Raw genomic sequence first — 20,523 nt, 5'->3', positions numbered from 1 at the left:
AAACCATCCATTATGGGGCGCTCTGCTCTGATTATACAGTGCCCTCATACATCGGGAGGGATATTGCTGACTAGGATTCATTCACTCTCTGTCACAGGCACCAAACATGATTCAGACAGTCCCCCTGAGTTTCAATCTCCATAGTTTTATATATTATACAGCAACACCAAACACGATTCAGACAGTCCCCCTGAGTTTCAATCTCCATAGTTTTATATATTATACAGCAACACCAAACACGATTCAGACAGTCCCCCTGAGTTTCAATCTCCATAGTTTTATATATTATACAGCAACACCAAACACGATTCAGACAGTACCCCTGAGTTTCAATCTCCATAGTTTTATATATTATACAGCAACACCAAACATGATTCAGACAGTACCCCTGAGTTTCAATCTCCATAGTTTTATATATTATAAAGCAGTGGCACCAAACACGATTCAGACAGTTCCCCTGTTTCAATCTCCATAGTTGTATAATATATAAAACTCAGACGGACTTTCTGAATCATGTTTGGTGCCACTGCTGTATTGAAACTTGAAATTAACACCAAAAGAATTATTTAAATTTTAAATCATATTAAAAATAAATCAGACTTTTTAAAAGTCCCTAATTTAAGTGCAATCAAGTTGATTATTTGTGGTTTTGGCATATTTATTGGGTGTGTTTTTTTCTATTCTGAAGACTCTGTTCATTTAGAAGTAATTTGTCCCCTGTGTGTGTGTGTGTGTGTGTGTGTGTGAGTTCTGTGTGTGTGTGTGTGTGTGTGTGTGTGTGTGTGTGTGTGTGTGTGTGTGTGTGTGTGTGTGTGTGTGTGTGTGTGTGAGTTCTGTGTGTGTTTCTCAGAAGATGTGCTCACACATATCGAAACTGCACCACTACTTCCCTTATTTACAGCTGACTTGTAGTTTCCATTCTGGTTCATGTGATAGGGAGATGGTATTCTGTCACAGTCCAGCACTCAGAGCACTTTCCATTCCTCAAAATAAACACCGGTCTGTTCTGTTGGGGTGGACAATAAATTAGAACCACCTGTCATTGCAACATCCTATTCAAACAAACAGTCTCCCTGATTGTCAATCTCCATCGTTCTATATATTATACAGCAACACCAAACACGATTCAGACAGTCCCCCTGAGTTTCAATCTCCATAGTTTTATATATTATACAGCAACACCAAACATGATTCAGACAGTCCCCCTGAGTTTCAATCTGCATAGTTTTATATATTATACAGCAACACCAAACACGATTCAGACAGAACCCCTGAGTTTCAATCTGCATAGTTTTATATGTTATACAGCAACACCAAACATGATTCAGACAGAACCCCTGAGTTTCAATCTCCATAGTTTTATATATTATACAGCAACACCAAACACGATTCAGACAGTCCCCCTGAGTTTCAATCTCCATAGTTTTATATGTTATACAGCAACACCAAACATGATTCAGACAGAACCCCTGAGTTTCAATCTCCATAGTTTTATATGTTATACAGCAACACTAAACATGGTTCAGACAGTTCCCCTCAGTTTCAATCTCCATAGTTTTATATATTATACACCAGTGGCACCAAACATTAGTGGAAAAGTAGATGATAAAGTGTGCTGGATTACAGAGGTACTGGAAAATCTTATACTGTCTCTAAAGAAGTGTGGCAAAGTGGTAATTGGTAGCAGGTGTATAGCAGGTGTGGTGCGGATGCAGTGATTCCAAGAACACACAGACAACAAAATGCCGTGACAAAATGGACTTCTTTTTTTAAGTGGCAGCTACCTGTCTTTTCCAATAATAACATTCACCAACTGGATTACATACTTTCTCGTTTTGCAATACTTAAAACCAAAACTAAAAAACTCCTCTGAGAAAAGAAACCCCAATCCAACAAACAATTCCTTCAGAGCAGCAAATAAAGGTTTTAATCTGGTGCAGAACACAAAACAATGGTAAACAGTCTCCCTCTGTGAGCAAAAGGGACAGGAGTCTTTCACCTCAGGGTTTATGATGCTCACAGAGGTGTTAATGGTAATGATGGTGTGTAAGATCTTCCGCTGCAGATCCCCCCATGTTTTTGGCAGTGGTGGCTTATACAGGGTTCGACAGGCTGGCACTATCTGCCCCTCCACCCCCAGCCTCTCTCTCCAGTGGGTGTCTGGTGGTGCTCTGAGCTGCTGCTGATAACGGCCCTTCACACAAACCCTATACAGCTGTTTCCCCTTTACTGTGCTCAGAGGGAGGTCTCTCAGACCCTCTACAGTCAGTAAATGTCCCTGCTCATCAGAATCCTGACTGACTGCTAGGGACACTAACAGTGATGGAAAAGAGGAATCGGTGTGGGGGGGCTCTCTGTTCTCTGAGCGTCTGTCTCAATAGCTCCAGCCCCTCGCTGGGCAGAGCAGCACGCACTTGGGTAAGGAAATGCTCAGCAGTGCGGATAGACCGCATCCCCAGAGCAGACGCTAACCACTGAGGAGTCACCCAACTGTAGGTGTTGAAATCTAAAAGGGCTCTAAGCTTTACAACACCTGCCTTAACTAACAGATCTGTAAAAGTAGAAGACTGAACAATATCACATGTCAAGAATGTATTGTATACTAACGGCTCTTCTGGAAGCCAATCCAGGCTGATGTTTTCAGTGTCTCTCTGCTCAACACGCACCCACTGCCACGCCCTCAGCAGGCTCTTATAGTAGTCTGGCAGTCGGGTCCAGTTTGCCAATTTCCAGTAAAAAAAGACCCCTGTCCACACCCAACCTTCCTACTTGCTGTAGGGAAGCACAGGCAAACTGCCTACACAGGGGGTGCTCCGCGCAGTACAGCAGCCTCTGCAGGGCCTACAACCTAAAAGCCTCCGTCCTGTTAGAAAGGTCCCTGACCCCCCTCGGCCAGTGGCAGGTGCAGCACACTCTGTCTGATCCAGTGCACTCCATCCCAGAAAAAAATCCAGCAGCACAGCCTGAACCTGTTTCACTAATGACTGTGGGGGCAGATGAATCTGTGTCACAAGCTAGAGGCCACCAAGATATTAATAATAAGTACTCTACCTCTATAGGAGATCTGCAGGAGCAGCCATTTCCACTGCTGCAGCCTGCCTTTCAGTTTCTCCACCCCCCCCTCCCAATTCCTCTGCACTGTGCTGTCATCCCCAAGATGGACACCCAGATAAAGGAGCCCAGCCCTGCTCCACTGCAATCCAGCAGGTAAAGCTGGAGGACGACAACCCCTCCAGTTACCCAGGACCGCCACACTACTCTTAGCCCAGTTTACAAATGTTAGCTTCTCAAATAGTCTTTGACAGGTGCCTACACTGTCAATATCTGTTTGGTTAGCAATAAATACAGCAATGTCGTCTGCATAGGCTGTGATCGTCACTGGTTACCAGGACACTAAGGAATGGACAGTCCAGTCATCACCCTCTTCAGCTTATTTATAAGAGGCTCTATGGCTATAGCATAGAGCATACCAGACATGGAACACCCCTGCCTAATACCTCTCTGAATGGGGAAAGGTGCATTTATGCCACCATTGATTTTCAATAGACCGGAAACGTCACCATAGAGCAGTTGAACCTTCTGTAAGAATGTGGTCCCAAATCCAGAAGCTTTTAGTGCCCTCCACAGGTAGAGATGATCTACCCGGTCGAAGGCCTTTTCCTGATCTAATGACACTACACCAGCATTTAGACCAAAAAGCTTGGAGGATGCCAGTATGTCTCGAACTAAAAAGATATTATTAAAAATGGATCTGTCTGGAACGCAGTATGTTTGGTCTCCTTGCACCACCCGCCCTATCACAGTTCTGAGGCAGTTTGCGAGGGCTCTTGAAAGGATTTTATAGACAGCACAAAGCAATGACACAGGTCGCCAGTTTTTAATATTACACAAATCTTCCTTTTTAGAGAGGCAAGTGATAATAGCTCTTCTACAGCTCTGAGGCAGCACTGTATTTTGCACACTCTCCCTGAAAACCCCCACAAGTCCTCTCAAGTCCAGATGTCTTTCCATTGTTCAGCCCCTGGAGGGCATCAGAGAGTTCAATCAGTGTTAAAGGGTTTTCCAGCACCTTGACTTCCTCTTCAGCAGCTGGGGGAGACCCTGCAGGATACACTGTGATTCCCCCGTCTTCTCCGTCAGCTCCTGCCCAGCCGCTGTCCTCAGGCAATGAATCACTTTACTCTGTGCACTCTTCCTCTCTAGCATAAAGAAACAGTGAGTGGGTGCATCCATCTCCACCAAACTCTGGAACTCCAATCTCACCAGCACCCCCTGCACCTTTACATCTAGCAGATCCGCTAATCCCCTTTTTTAAATTTTAGGCCCTCAGCCTTTTGTTTCGGCTGGACTCCAGAGCTCACTGGAGCTGTAGGATGTCCACCTCCAGATGTGTCATGTTTTTTTTTTAAAACAAAAAAGGTTGTGTCTGCGCCTTCCCTACATCCCACCATTGCTGCAGTGAGGAGACATCGCTTTTTTTGGACCTCCATCTCTCCCAAAAAAATGAAACTTTCCTAAAATGCTCGTCATTAGTTAAAGCAGTATTAAAATGCCAGTATGCACTTTGTAGTCTCAGAGAGGGGAGCAGATCACAAACAGAAACTAAACTGTGATCTGACAGGCTTGTGGGGGTGATAAAACAGGATTTAAAAATATTTAAATAATGTTTAACATTCAGTCTGCCCACGGAAACATTAGTGCCATGTGTTTTAACCCAGGTGTATTTTCATTAAAGTTTCTCCACACATGGCCTAGTTTCATATATTTTACAATCATAACCAGTTCCCAGGCAGACTGGGGATGTGGCTCAATGTGATTCCTATCTAATCTACTATTAGCTGTACAATTAAAATCACCACCTAAAAGTATGATTTTCAAAAGAAAAGTTTGGAGGCGGCCTCCCTCCTCCCCCGGCCATCCTCCCCGCTGCCACTGACAGAGCGTCAGCTCAGCACAGTAAAACTGTTCAACAGTACCCTCAATACATGCAAAACAGTGTGAAGACAAAAACACAGACAAACCTGCCAGCAGCGTTCACACTCACACACACCCCACCACTCCACTCCACACTCACTCCACCAGACAAACCATAGATAGATAGATAGATAGATAGATAGATAGATAAAAGGCAATAATCAGGAATTTTGGCAAAACACTTTTTTTATTACAATTTACCAATAAATATTTTCAAACAGAACTGACACCTCTGTGTTGGATAATATTAGATAATAATACATTTGAAATAACTGAACTGTGACATGATGATTTATGACAGCTATAGTCAGTGGGCAGCAAGAGGCATCCTGGACAAGGCACGCTGCAAGGTGGAAGCAGGTGTGGAGGAGGACCAAAAAAAGAAACGACAAGGAGGCGTGAGCAAAGGGCTCTTTATAGGAACATTCTGGTTGTGTATGTGATTAGGGGCTGATCCACTATTCAGAAACATAACATAGTTTCCATGACAATTTTGTCCATTGTCTCCAAACCGTCATTAGCGCAATTGTTACCGGAACAATAAAAAAAAAAAAAACAAACAAACAAAAAAGAACCCTTTACAATTCTAAAACGAGTAAGAAACAACTCCAGAATATGATATAAATGTTTTTTTTTCATTAATTTTTTCCGGTTTGGTTAGTTTCACTATCTGAAAAAATTCTTCCAACGACTATCTTTAGTTAATAGCTTTGAGAATCGAGTTTTACAGAGTGGAGTGTATTTTAATGATCTTAACAGTGGCAGGTCTTAATACTGACACCCTAAATCAGTGGTGTCCAATCACGGTCCTGGAGGGCCATTGCACTCCAGGTTTAACAGGTAAAATGAGATAATGAACTACTTTAGGGTCAGGATAGAGGTTTATGATTCATTTGAACAATTTAGAACAGGTTTGGAGTGGAAAGCCAACCTTGGCCCCCCCCGTCCCGTAACCCTCTCAGGACCTCATTATTAAGAGTGTAGCGGTTCACTGCGTATTGATAAATAGTGATTGTATTGTAATAGAGGTCTGTATCATCTGTATCAGGATCCCAGATCAAAAGCACAACAGCGAGCTCACTGGAGTTCACAGAGTGGTTCTTGAATGAAGAATAAGTGTGTTTTACAGTTAATATGAATACATACTCTCCTGGTCTCATTTCATTTTTGTCTTAAACATTATTGTGCATCATATACAAGTAGCTCATAAGGACCATATCGTGATACGTATCATATGGTGGCATTGGGCATCGTCACCCCTCCCCTAATTTGAATTGTAGTCACGTGAAGAAGGGGGTCTGTAAACCACCTGTGACGATTGTGCTAGTATGTTTTCAGTGCTGTGCCTTTAATACATGGTAGAGTCTCGTGCGAGGGACTGAAGGTCACACGAGATTGCAATGAGTGAGAGAGAGAGAGTTCTGTGCAAATGGAGATGTCTGTTTTGTTGCTGTGTTCCTCCTTTGTTATGTTATCGATGTAGAGACAGCATGCTCTTATTGTATTACTTGTATTACTTGTATTGTAACGCTTGAAATGTTTTTGCTTACGATTGTAAGTCGCCCTGGATAAGGGCGTCTGCTAAGAAATAAATAATAATAATAATAATAATAATGTCCAATGCCTATAATAATAATAATAATAATAATAATAATAATAATAATAAGTCTTTATTTTTAATATAGCGCCTTTCGCAATACAATTTGCCACAAAGCACTTTGCATTAATAAAAACATTGACAAATATTAATAAGAGAATGCAGGAAAAGCAATAAAAATAAAAGAAAAAACACACAGAACAGTAAAACAAGGCAGAGAATAAAATGAACATCATTTTAGCATAAAAACACTACATTATAAAAGTGTTTCTGAAATCTTGTTTTAAAAGCAGTGACACGTGGTCAATTGGACTGGAAGCCAGTGCAGAGATGCTAGCACAGGAGTAATGTCAACTTGTCCCTTAGTCTCGGTTAAAATTCTAGCTGCAGCGTTTGGTATAAGTTACAGTCAAGATATAACATGGTTATGAGTACCAGAGAATAGGGCATTGCAATAATCAGTTATAGAATAGCACTGATATGGCTATAGAAGGGAACTGGGTTGTATATAACATGAGACATAATACAAGTTTTAAGTTGAATTCCCTGAAACGCTGCATGTCTCATCGAACCCGCAGACCCACGCATTACTGTATTGTCACACTCCTCACAAGGACCCCTGAGCGGTGCATTACTGTATAGTCACACCCCTCATTTTGATGGCAGTCGTGTTAAGTGGGTCTGTAAACCCCCCCGAGAGAAAACCCCAGCAGGATCAATACAGAGTTTAAGAGCAGCAGGATTACGATCCTCCACTTAAGATCATTAAATTAGACCCCTGTGAGTCATTACAACACTGAAAGAACGAGTGTGTCAATGTTGCCTTTTTTTGGCCCTGGTGTGGATAAGGTATGATACTAAAATTTCCTTTTTAGTGTAAGAACTTCATCAACCCCATTAGTGTTGAGACAGACTGTCAGCCCTTCAATATTTTTTTTTATACATGTCCTTAAATTGCGATCCTTTATAATATGTGTCTAAGTGTTGGGTTGCTGCCTGTAATCATGTTGAGTGTATTTCATTCTTTGGCATTCTTTGCAGTGTCAGGAGGTCTGTCATACAAACAGTGCAAGAGAATGAAACACACTCTCAACAGGATTAGATGAAGCCACCCAACGTTTAGACTCATATTATGAGAGACACCCAAAACACCACAGACTAGCTTATATAAAACTGAGGTACAGGGAGAGAGGAGAGGGGAGGAGGGAGGATCTGTCCTACAAAGAGTGCAAGAGAATGAAACACACTCTCAACATGATTCGAGGGAGACACTCAACACTAAGAATCATATCATTAAATCTCAATAAAAAACAGAATCTGACAGTAACATATTTAATCTGTTTATATAGAGCCTGCTGTGGCTTGAATCTTTTGAAATAGGTATTCATGACATTCTGGGTGCGAGAGCTACTCTCTCAGAGACTATGGGTTCCACTGGGGACAGCACCTATAAAGCTATTCAATCGTTTGAAACAAGGGTCTTAAAGAGATTATAGGAAAGGGTGAGCACTGTGAAAGAGAAATAAGAAAGACATTAGGAAAGGAAGAGAGGAGAGGAGAGGGCAGATCTGCAGCGACTACACACACGTGTAATACAGTATAGTAGGGTTGAAGATAAAGCTGAAAGAAAATAGAAAAAAACAGAAGACAATACAAAGAAATAGGAGTACATTAAAGTTAGTGTACAGAGTAGAAGATATAGAAAATAAAGGAATCGTTGTAAAGTGAGCTGGTATGATATATAAGTAGAGAACAGGGGCGGTATTCTTAAATCCAACTTTTTGTTAACTTTGGACTTAAGAAAAAAGTTAATTAAAACTGCTATTCTCAAAAATAATTCTTATCTTTTTTCTTAAGAATAAACTTAAGAGAAATTGGTATTCTTCAAAAAAAAATTCTATTTTAAGATAGATTGTCTTAACTTTAAGATAACTAAACCATTGTCTTAAAATAAGTAGCTCTTGGGAGGGGGGATGTAACCATTTTGTTTAGATTTGCCTGAATGTATAAGAGGATCAAAATAAATTGCTCAGATGAAACTAACAGAAGCCTGCGCTCATGTTAATATTTATGCAAATGAGGATTACATTGCGTATTTTATTTATTTATTTTAGTAATACGCTGTAATATGTATACGGGTGTAAATAAATACATCCATCAATTAGTGTGTTTAGCCAAATCACAATAGATGTATTTTAAATTCAGTTAACCAGCATTAGGCCTATATTACGCAGGATTATATTTAAGAAGTTCTTAAGAAGAAATTTAAGAAGATTGTAAGAACAAATGACTAATTGTACTTAAGAACAATCTTAGGAAAATCTTAACTATTTTCTTATGATCTTTCTTAAGTTTTGTCCTAAGAAGACTTTCAAGAATACGGCCCCCAGTAGGGTATTAGATGAAGAGACTAAAGACTACAGTAGAAAGTAATAAAGTGTGAGGAGAAAATGAAGACGCAGAAGATCGAAGGAGAGGTCATGAGTTGACTTAAAGTATGGGGTAGAACAAGGAGAAGAGAAGGCGTAGACTAAAGACTAAAGAAACACAACATAAGAGTAAGATATGACAGTAGAGTTGAGCAGACAGACAGAGAGACAGACAGACAGCAGATCAGTGGAATCAGTAAAGTAAATGAGAGGAGTGAAGAACAGGGAGGTTTGAGAGTAAGGCAGGGACAGTGCAGAAGGGTGAAGGAGAGGAGAGTAAAACACTTCACTCATGCAAATGTAACCGGTAGGACACTAGGACCATGCAGAATGTGGGTCCTAGAAATCCTTATAAAAATGGATACGTTGGCTGGGCTGGAAATGGTGACTGCTGGGTCTGTCTTTGTCTTCTGGGGTCATTTTAAAATACCAGCTAAGCAGGGTGAGCTGTGCGAGACGTTTTCAATTAACATATTCACAGCTACCCGAGGATGTTATTATTTTTATAGTTTGTTCATTGGATTTGCAGTACCGATCCTCTTTGTATTTATTGAATTTATGTTGTGTATGACTGTTCCTTTTTACTTTAAATTACTGTTTTCCTTTATTACACCTTGTGTTTTTAGTCAGTGTGAATTATTGTATTTTCTTTGTGCACTGTATGGTTACAACAAGGTGCAATCCTACCACTGTTTGCTTAGATTGTTTAGACGCAGGAAATAGTAACGTTTGATTCTTTATTTTGATTTGAATTTGGTTGCACACTTAATTTACGTTTTTGATTAATTTTGCGCTCAGGTGTTTTTGTGGTTTTTATATTCATTTCCTTTTCCTTCGGCACGTTTGTATTTTTTCACCTTTCCTGTGTCTCTGTTCTCTATGCTTTCCATGGTATGGTGGTCTTTGTATAGACCAGGGGTGCACAATTCCGGTCCTGGAGGGCTGGATCCCTCCTGGCTTTTGTTCCAACTGTCTTCTAAATTACTTAATTAGACCAATAATTGGTAATAATTGGTCCAATTAAGTAATTTAGGGCAAGGTTGGAACAAAAGCCAGGAGGGACACCGGCCCTCCACGACAGGAATTGTGCACCCCTGGTATAGATCTTCGCTTCAGTGACCCTGGTGTTAATTTTGAACCTTAACCTGACTTGTTAAATTACAGGAACCAGATACTTGCTTATCTCTACTTTTTAATTTCCTCTGATACATTTATAGAGACACACAGTGTCTATTTTTATATGTTTTGAACTATTTAATAAAAACTGTCTTGTAAAGGCAATAACACCCTGCACCTGTGACTCTTGATGTTCATTTAATTGAAGGGGCTTGTGTGAGGAAACTATATTTTGGTCACGACTTAGAGGTTCCCTACCTCTATATCAACAAGGGGTGGCGTAGTCTTTGAAGTGTACTTGACCGCAATAAAATCAAGGTTATTCAACGCCAGTCTTTTCCATGCCCAATTCACGACAGACGCTACACAAAGGTATATAGAAACACAGTGAAGTGAGAGAAATAGGAACAAAGCAGAGGGGAGAATAGCAGGAAAAAGTGAGTTGGAAACCAGTTGAACATATGAGAGAGTGCAGAAAGTGGTGTGTAGGAAAATAGAAAGTAGAAAGAAAAAGGGAAGGAAGGAAAGAAAGGTAGGGAAGGAAAGAAACAAGAGTACTATATAGTATGTGAGGGATAACAGAAGAGCAAAGACTACGTTTGAAAAATAAACTGAGAAAATATATAGATATAGAAGTATATAAGAAAGAAAGTTAGTACAGAAATGAACATATCACTGTATAGAAAGTGAAGCAGCTTATAATAACGCAATTAAAGAGTGACGTTGGAAAGTATGAGAATATAGAAAGTAAAGTAAGCAAAATATCTGAGTAAAGTGAGTATTAAAAGTAAAGATAGTAAGTAAAAAAAGAAGGTGAAAGAAATTATAGTGAAGTGGGGAAAGCTCGGTAGTGAAAGCTCAGAGAGTCCCTAAAGTAACAGAGTGTAGCTGTAGAGTGAGAATGCACAGAGAAGGAGTCAAGATTGTAAAGGAAGCAAAGACACTGAAGACAGTGTAGTAAGAAAGCAAAGTCAGGCAAGTAAGGAAAGTGCAGAAAGGAAAACACACGTCCAGAATGACAACATTGATATATTAGTTTTTGAAATAGAAAAGAAATCTGGAAATATTATATAACACTGTCCAGAGCAAAAAAAAAAATTGAAGAAAGAAATAACTAACAAAATAAATTCACTGGGACACTGTAAGCGACAGACTCTTGAAATAAAAAATGTCATTACTTTCGGAGGCAGTGGAAAATAAAAATCAAACAAGAGAGCCATAATCTGAAATGCAATTGACACCTGCAGAAACTTATTTTATCCACGATGTAACATTTTCATGATTCTGATTTTCTTTTTTTACTTTTGCAAATTGCACCTTTGCAATAAATACATATAAATCTGGCCTTAAAACGACTGCAACTGCACCTTTAGTATTGTCTATGGTTTTCCACATATGAATGAAGTCATTGTGGCAGCTCCACCAGTGACATTGAGACCCAAGAAAACAGATGCAAATCAGACTAGCAAGAATAGGATAATATATGTGGGGTCAGAACCACGATTCTATATTATAATGAGATTCGTAGAACAGGCATACGAAATTAGTTTGAAACAGACATAACAAAACGACCGCGGCATGAAACGAAGTTGCGGTAATGAAAATGACTTTAACGCATTGCGAGTAGGTCTACGAAATGTAAAAAAAAAACACAATGTCAAGAGAAGATGAGCCAGAAAGAAAAAGCAGTGAGAAAGTATGGAAAGTGCAGAACTGAAGAGTAAAGCTGTAGACAGAAGGGCTCTGTTCACAAAGTTTTAACTCCTGTGTTGTTTGAATGCTGTTTTGTTTGTCTGTTTTCGTGAATACAACGTTTGACATTCATGAAACTGTTCATTCACTGCTGTTAAAGAAACCCTCACTAGTCCAAAAGAGTTTCAGGAATATCAAACTTGATTTTCTTCCAGACATTCTTCTAAATAACTCCTGAGTAAAAGCTTTGTGAATAGAGCTCAATATTAAAGATATAACAATAAAGAAAGGAAAGGAAAGAAATTAGAAACAGAGAGAAGACAAAGAAAGAAAAGGAAGTAAAGAAAGAAAAATAAGTCAAGTGGGAAAGTGCAGAGCAGAAAGTGCAGAGTATTGTTAGAGTCAGGACAGGAAAGAGAGTGCAGAACAGAAACTGAAGCACCACAGCAAAGTTGAAGAGATGACATTGCATGGTATACGAGGAAAGGAAAGACAGAAAGAAAAAAGTGGCAAAGAAAGTAAAGAAAATTGAATCAAGCGCAGAAGAGTAATTAAGATAGCAGAGTATAGTTGTAGAGTTAAGCGTGAACTAGAGATTGAAGTATGTAAGAAAGCACAGGAAGTAAAGTAACAGAAAGTGCAGAAATGAATTTAAAAGGAAGAAATGAAAGGAAAGAAGGTGCAGAAACTAAAGTAGAGAAAAGATTGAATGGTACAAGAATAAAGAAAGAAAATGAAGCAAAGTAAAGAAAGTCAACAAGTGAGTCTAATGCAGAACATAATTAAAAGTACCAGAGTACAGCTGGAGAGGGAAAATTGCAAAGTTCACCAGTAAAGAAAAGAAGTAGGAATGTAGGAATGTAAAGTAAACCAAGTAAAGAATATAAAGCACAGAAGAGAGAGTGAACTTAGAGACAAGACAAAGAAAGAGAGTAAAGAAAGTGAAGGAACGAAAGGAAAGTAAGAAACCAGAGTAAGTTTAGGAAACCAGAGTCACGTTGGAGAGATGAGACTGAACAGCACAGGAGCAAAGAAAGAAAATGAAGCAAAGCAGAGAGAAGTAAAGAAAGTCAAGAACGAAAATAAATGAAGTGCAGCACAGATACAATAGCACTAGAATATAGTTGCAGAATATAGAAAAAAGTTTGAGTGTAAAGAAAGTAAAGGAAAGGAAAGAAGGAAGTAAAGTAGGGAAGTAAAGTAAACTAAGTAAAGAATATGAAATTCAGGAATAAAGTTGGGATGAGTTAGTGACAAGACAATGTATGAGAGTAAAGAAAGGAAAGGAATGAAAGAATGTAAAAGAGGAAGCTATATTATCTAAAGTACCAGAGTAAAGCTTTAGAGATAAGATTAAACAGTACAGGAGTACTGAAAGAAAATGAAGATGTAAAGAAGTAAGTGCAGAAATTAAAGTTGCATAGAAAAGATTTCAAAGTTTGAGGGTAAAGAAACTAAAGGAAAGCAGGAAAGTAAGGTAAGAAAATGAAGCAAATGAATTACTATAAAGACAGTGAAGGAGCAAAGTAAAGAACGTAAAGTACAGAAATAAACCAGAGTGAAGTTCAAATTAAAGACAAAGGATAAGATTAAAGAAAGTGAAGGAATACAGGAAGGAAATGAAAGAATGTAAACATGAAAGTAAAGTAAGAAAATAAAACATACGACGAAAGTAAGAAAGCAAAGAAACTAAAGAAAACCAAGTGAAGCCAAGTATGGAATATGGAGGACAGAAAAAAATGAGAGTGAAGTTAGAGATAAGACAAAGATAGAGTAAAGAAAGTGAGAAAATAAAGAAAGCAAAGCAATTAAGGAAAGTGCAGAATGAAAACTAAAGTACCAGAGTAGAGTTTTAGAGATAAAACTGAATAATATAAGAGCACTGGAAGAAAATTAAGAAAATATCTAAAGAAAGTTAGAAAGGAAAGTCAGTTAGAAAGTGCAGGACAGAAACTAGAGTAAAATGAGGGATACGACAAATAGAGAGTGAATGAAGTAAAGGAAGACTACAGAAGGAAGGAAAGTCAGAAAGCAAAGTCCGTTAGAAAGTGCAGAACAGAAACTAGAGTAAAATGAGAGATACGACAAATAGAGAGTGAATGAAGTAAAGGAAGACTACAGAAGGAAGGAAAGTCAGAAAGCAAAGTCCGTTAGAAAGTGCAGAACAGAAACTACAACACCAGAGTAACGTTTTAGAGATAAGACTGAATAATATAAGAGCACTGGAAGAAAATTAAGTAAATATCTAAAGTTAAAAAGGAAAGTCAGTTAGAAAGTGCAGGACAGAAACTAGAGTAAAATGAGAGATACGACAAATAGAGAGTGAAAGAAGTAAAGGAAGACTACAGAAGGAAGGAAAGTCTGAAAGCAAAGTCAGTTAGAAAGTGCAGAACAGAAACTACAGCACCAGAGTAATGTTTTAGACAGAAGACTAAACAGTGCATGAGTATTGAAAAAAAAGAAAGCAATGGATATAAAGGATGAAGGTAAAGTTAGTAAGTAAATTGCAGTAAAGAAAGTGCATGAACTAAGATACCAGAGTAAATATGTAGAGATAGGGGTAAGGAAAATAAAAGCAACTAAAACTAAGGAGGAACGTACAGTAAGTCAAGTAAGGAAAGGTGCAGAATAAAAACTAAAGTTTCAGGGTCAAGTTGGAGAGAAAAGACAAAGGGCTAGATTCTACAAGCTATTTTATCCAAATTGCCTTTAGTGACTTTTTTTTAGAAAGACTAAACTCACTCAATAAATGTTCTAAAAACAGAAAAAAAGCAACCAAGAGATTTAATTTAGAGGCTTGAGTTGTTTAATTTTATTTTTAGAAGTATAACTGGTGTTTTTTTTATTTTGGAACAAAAAACTGTGTCAATTACAATTTTGAATAAATATCTTGTAGAATCCTGGTTCACAGAAAGAGATAAAGAAAGAAAACAAAAAGTAAAGGAATAACAGGAAGTAAAGAAAGAGAAGAAAGTACAAGTAAAAGTGCAGTCCTGAAAGTGCAGCAGAGACAGTGAAGAATCAGAATAAGAGATAAGACTTTATGAGAAAAGAAACAAAGCATGGCAAAGCTCAAGAGGAAAAAAGAAAAGCAAGGACAGTAAATTAAAGACAGTAAAGTGATTCTAACACAAGAGGAAAATGAAAAGCAAGGACAGTAAATTAAAGACAGTAAAGTGATTCTAACACAAGAGGAAAATGAAAAGCAAGGACAGTAAATTAAAGACAGTAAGGTGCTTCTAGCACAGAGTAAAGAAAAAGGAAAAGCAAGGACAGTAAATTAAAGACAGTAAAGTGATTCTAACACAAGAGGAAAATGAAAAGCAAGGACAGTAAATTAAAGACAGTAAGGTGCTTCTAGCACAGAGTAAAGAAAAAGGAAAAGCAAGGACAGTAAATTAAAGACAGTAAAGTGATTCTAACACAAGAGGAAAATGAAAAGCAAGGACAGTAAATTAAAGACAGTAAGGTGCTTCTAGCACAGAGTAAAGAAAAAGGAAAAGCAAGGACAGTAAATTAAAGACAGTAAAGTGATTCTAACACAAGAGGAAAATGAAAAGCAAGGACAGTAAATTAAAGACAGTAAGGTGAATCGAGCACAAGAGGAAAAAAGAAAAGCAAGGACAGTAAATTAAAGACAGTAAGGTGACTCGAGCACAAGAGGAAAAAGGAAAAGCAAGGATAGTAAATTAAAGACAGTAAGGTGATTCGAGCACAAGAGGAAAATGAAAAGCAAGGACAGTAAATTAAAGACAGTAAGGTGATTCGAGCACAAGAGGAAAATGAAAAGCAAGGACAGTAAATTAAAGACAGTAATGTGATTCGAGCACATAGTGAAGAAAAACAAAAGTAAGAAAGTAAAACATGGGTAGAGCAAAGATTAAGGTTGCTGAGTAAAGTTTGAGAGTACAGGAACTACAGCGAGAGGAAATGAAGAGAAAATCTATGAAACAAACCACAGTAAAATAAGGAAAGCAAAGTTTCTGAGTGAAGTGCGAAGAAATAAGTAAAGTAGGAACATAAGCACGAGAGTAACAGTGACTGTGAAAAAGATTATAAAGTACAGAGAGTAAAGAAAGCAGAGTGAAGTTTCAGAGCAACTGAAGCAAGAATGCAGAGGTAGTAAAGAAAGTACATTACAGGGAGTGAGGACATGAAAAAAGGTGAAGAAGCAGAAGAAAGTAAAGCATAACGTAAAGAAAACAGTCAAGTACAGAACATTTAAGAAAGTAGCAATGAATAGTTTAACAGCCTTCTTTAAAAGAAATAAAGAAAGAAAGCTGATTATGATAGTGATATAAGAGAGGAGGTTGGGTATAGCGAGAGGGTTTGTATTGAAAAAGCAAAGCAGGGGACCAACATGAATTAAACAAATAAAGAACAGTAGGATAGAAATGTAAAGTCTGCAAGTAGACTGAAGGATAAATAAATAAAATATACAACTAAATGCATATATAATGCAGAGGAGAGAAGGTGTGTAAGGATAGTAGCAATAAGAAAGAAAGGTTACAGTGAAGAGGTGACTGAGGCAGTGCAGCTGGACAGGGGAGTGAGGTATTCGAGGAAAGGAGAGATTTAAGAAAGTGATTAATGACATTAAAGTATCAGTATAAAGTAAAGAAAGTAAAAAGCAACAAAAGGAGAAACTATATTTCAGATGTTAAAGACAGTAACATAAGAATGATAAAACTAAAGAGAGTGAAAAAACAAAGAGTGAAGTGAAAAAAGTTCAGAAAAGTTCTTTTTTTAAGAAAGTAAAGCAGCAAATAATTAAAAATAAATTAGTTAGAGTACAAAAATGAAAGCAGCAGAGTGAAGTTGGGCTGTGTATAAATTATACTAGCGGTGAAGAAATAACAGCAGACTGAAGCAAAATAAAGTATAAGAAAAAAGACAGGAATGACAGAGAAAAGCTGAAGTAAAGAGAAAAGTTACAGTTAGAGAAGAATGAAAAGAAAGCAAAGTAAACAGTAAATGAAGCTAACAAAGAAAATACATGAAAAGTGTCTGAGAAAAGGAGAGACAAGGAAATAAAGTAAAGCAGCGGAATAAAAAATAAAATACTGAAACAGATAGTAAGAAAGCAAAGTACAAGTAAATTATTAGAGTAAAGAAATTAAAGAGAACACATGAAGTTTAAGATATAGAAAGCAAAAAGAAGAACAAGTAAAGAACATGTAAAAAAGGCAAGGGATGAAGAAAGTGAATAACATGAAGAAAAGTTTAAAAAAATGAAATAAAAAGAGTGAAAAAGTGGGGAGAAAGAAAAGTAGAAAGTGAAGAATGGATAAATGAAAGAAAGTAAAGAGTGAAGGAAAGGAAAAAAATAAGAAAGCTATGAAAGCAAAATAATTAGATTAGTAAAAAATAGAAATTCAGGGGGGAAATTGTATCAAAGAAAAGAACGTCAAGCAGCCAAGTTAGGTTGGAGAGAGTACAAGTAACAAAGTAAAGAAAGCAATGAAAAGTGTCACAGAGCACAGACAAGCAAATAAAGTGACCTAAAGAAAAGAAAGGACAGTTCAGGAGATAACTAAAGTAGCAAAGTAAAGAACAAAGAAAGTAAAGAGAGAGTAAAGAAAGTAAAGCAGCAGTGAGAATCACCAGAGAAAGAGTGAAAGACGTTTCACATGTACAGAAAGTTAACACAGGATGAGGGGGGTAAAGAGGGTACAAATGTAACTCAGCCGTTAAGTAGGAAAGTGAAGAAATGAAAGGAAGGCAAGTAAAGGAAAGCAGCGAGATGGGTTAATAAAAGTAATTTGAGAGTAGAAATTAAAAAAAAAGTAAAAAAGAAAAGCAGAGGACAGAAAGCTTAGAAAGCAAACAAAGTGGCTTAACAACCGGAATGAAATGAAATGAAATACGTTGTGTTCAGTTCTGGTCACCTCGTTACAAAAAGGAGATTGCTGCTCTAGAAAGAGTGCAAACAAGAGCGACCAGAATTATCCCGGGTTTAAAAGGCATGTCGTATGCAGACAGGCTAAAAGAATTGAATCTGTTCAGTCTTTTGAACAAAGAAGACTACGTGGCGATCTGATTCAAGCATTCAAAATCCTAAAAGGTATAGACAATGTCGACCCAGGGGACTTTTTCGACCTGAAAAAAGAAACAAGGACCAGGGGTCACAAATGGAGATTAGATAAAGGGGCATTCAGAACAGAAAATAGGAGGCACTTTTTTACACAGAGAAATTGTGAGGGTCTGGAACCAACTCCCCAGTAATGTTGTTGAAGCTGACACCCTGGGATCCTTCAAGAAGCTGCTTGATGAGATTCTGGGATCAATAAGCTACTAACAACCAAACGAGCAAGATCTTTGTAACACGTCAATTAAATATTATTAATAAGAGAACTGATCAACCCAGATAAATATTAAATTATCAATTATTGAATTGTTCCTACGGAGCAAAGTTAAGGAAGCAAAAAGTAAAGCTGCAGAATTAAGGTAATTAAAAGTAATTAACAGAGTAGAAGTAAAAAATAAGAAGAGAGTCAAGAAAAGGAAGTAGAGTAGAAGTAAAGAAATGAAAAGGAAATTAGAAAGAAAGAGTGGAGTGTAAAAAGCAGAACAAAGAAAGTGAACGGTTAGGGTATAGAGAGCAAAGATTATTTAAAGCCAAGAGGTGCCGAGGAGTTTTGACATTAAGAAAGTCAATTAATGACCCGTTTCCACTGCCTGGCACTCCCGGCTACAGCTGCCACGGCAACAGTGAGGGGATTTCCAGGGCTCGCCTGAGCGGCTGAGCGCAGCTATCTGGTCAGGTGTGCATCTGATACTCGATGTAGCCAAACAAAGGGAGTGAGTCAGCACATAGCTACAAGGTGTTTAAGCTATTTGCTTACGGTCATGGTGAAACATGTGACACTTGATATATGGTTGCCATTTTGTCCTACACACCAGTAGCTGCATAGGTTATTAAGGCATTTGTTTACAATGCGTTACTGTTTTACATTGAGCAACGTGGAGCCATCATTTAAAAGAGTAAATTAACACAGTAATGTATAAGAACACAGAAAGCAAAAGCCAAATGAAAGAAAGTAATCCAAGCAAAGAAATGAAATGAAAGTCAATTAAGAAAATATGAAGGGCAAAGTAAAGAAAGTGGTGGAAAGCAAGCACACAAAGCAAGGCAGAGACTTAAATAACATGAATAAAGAAGCAAAGGGATAGAGAAGCAAAGGAAAGAAAAGCAGAGGTAAAGGAAGATAGAGTCAGAAAGTGAATGACCAGAGTAAAGAAATGAGAGAAAAGAAACTAAAGAAAGTGAAGAGTAAAGAGGGTGTGTAATCAAAGTAGAGAAGAAGATAAATACATTAAAGAATGTGAAGCAGAGCAAAGACAGTTAGGTCAAGGAAGCAAGGAAGGTAAAAGAAAAAAGAATAATATAACAGAACCAAAGTATAGAGAGTAGATCAAGTAAAGCAGAATTAGAATGCAAAGTAAAGACGTTGAGAAAGACTTGAAAGGAATATACAGAAAATAAGACAGGAGATTTGGAGTAAAGAGAGTAAAGAAAGCAAAGTGATGGAAGAAAGAAAAGCAAAAGAGAAAGTGAAGCAGCAGAGTGAAGAAAGAAAGTGAAGCAGCAGAGTGAAGAAAGAAAGTGAAGCAGCAGAGTGAAGAAAGTGAAGCAGCAGAGTGAAGAAAGAAAGTGAAGCAGCAGAGTGAAGAAAGCGAAGCAGCAGAGTGAAGAAAGAAAGTGAAGCAGCAGAGTGAAGAAAGTGAAGCAGCAGAGTGAAAAAAGAAAGTGAAGCAGCAGAGTGAAGAAAGCGAAGCAGCAGAGTGAAGAAAGAAAGTGAAGCAGCAGAGTGAAGAAAGTGAAGCAGCAGAGTGAAGAAAGCGAAGCAGCAGAGTGAAGAAAGAAAGTGAAGCAGCAGAGTGAAGAAAGTGAAGCAGCAGAGTGAAGAAAGAAAGTGAAGCAGCAGAGTGAAGAAAGCGAAGCAGCAGAGTGAAGAAAGAAAGTGAAGCAGCAGAGTGAAGAAAGTGAAGCAGCAGAGTGAAGAAAGTGAAGCAGCAGAGTGAAGAAAGAAAGTGAAGCAGCAGAGTGAAGAAAGAAGTGAAGCAGCAGAGTGAAGAAAGTGAAGCAGCAGAGTGAAGAAAGAAAGTGAAGCAGCAGAGTGAAGAAAGTGAAGCAGCAGAGTGAAGAAAGAAGTGAAGCAGCAGAGTGAAGAAAGTGAAGCAGCAGAGTGATGAAAGAAAGCGAAGCAGCAGAGTGATGAAAGAAAGTGAAGCAGCAGAGTGAAGAAAGAAAGTGAAGCAGCAGAGTGAAGAAAGAAAGTGAAGCAGCAGAGTGAAGAAAGAAAGTGAAGCAGCAGAGTGAAGAAAGTGAAGCAGCAGAGTGAAGAAAGAAAGTGAAGCAGCAGAGTGAAGAAAGCGAAGCAGCAGAGTGAAGAAAGAAAGTGAAGCAGCAGAGTGAAGAAAGCGAAGCAGCAGAGTGAAGAAAGAAAGTGAAGCAGCAGAGTGAAGAAAGTGAAGCAGCAGAGTGATGAAAGAAAGTGAAGCAGCAGAGTGAAGAAAGTGAAGCAACAGAGTGAAGAAAGTGAAGCAGCAGAGTGAAGAAAGAAAGTGAAGCAGCAGAGTGAAGAAAGTGAAGCAGCAGAGTGAAGAAAGAAAGTGAAGCAGCAGAGTGAAGAAAGCGAAGCAGAGTGAAGAAAGAAAGTGAAGCAGCAGAGTGAAGAAAGTGAAGCAACAGAGTGAAGAAAGAAAGTGAAG

The 20,523-nt window shown here is 38.1% G+C and overlaps 1 protein-coding gene across 1 annotated transcript in view; it reads left to right on the top strand.

Annotated features, from left to right (window-relative positions):
• Positions 1-5,261: 5,261 nt before the first annotated feature.
• Positions 5,262-20,523, top strand: part of LOC131725026 (uncharacterized) — a gene marked incomplete at its 3' end in the record, with an annotated part of 33,282 nt that continues 18,020 nt past the window's right edge. Inside the window, exon 1 of the mRNA XM_059018358.1 lies at positions 5,262-5,334. Within this exon, the coding sequence (XP_058874341.1) occupies positions 5,262-5,334 (73 nt within the window). The remainder of the gene's footprint in view (positions 5,335-20,523) is intronic.

This window comes from Acipenser ruthenus, chromosome 59 (assembly GCF_902713425.1).
Source record: "Acipenser ruthenus chromosome 59, fAciRut3.2 maternal haplotype, whole genome shotgun sequence".
Lineage (NCBI taxonomy): Eukaryota > Metazoa > Chordata > Actinopteri > Acipenseriformes > Acipenseridae > Acipenser > Acipenser ruthenus.
The sequence above is the reverse complement of the archived record's forward strand: the minus strand, read 5'-3'. Positions and strand labels throughout refer to the sequence as shown.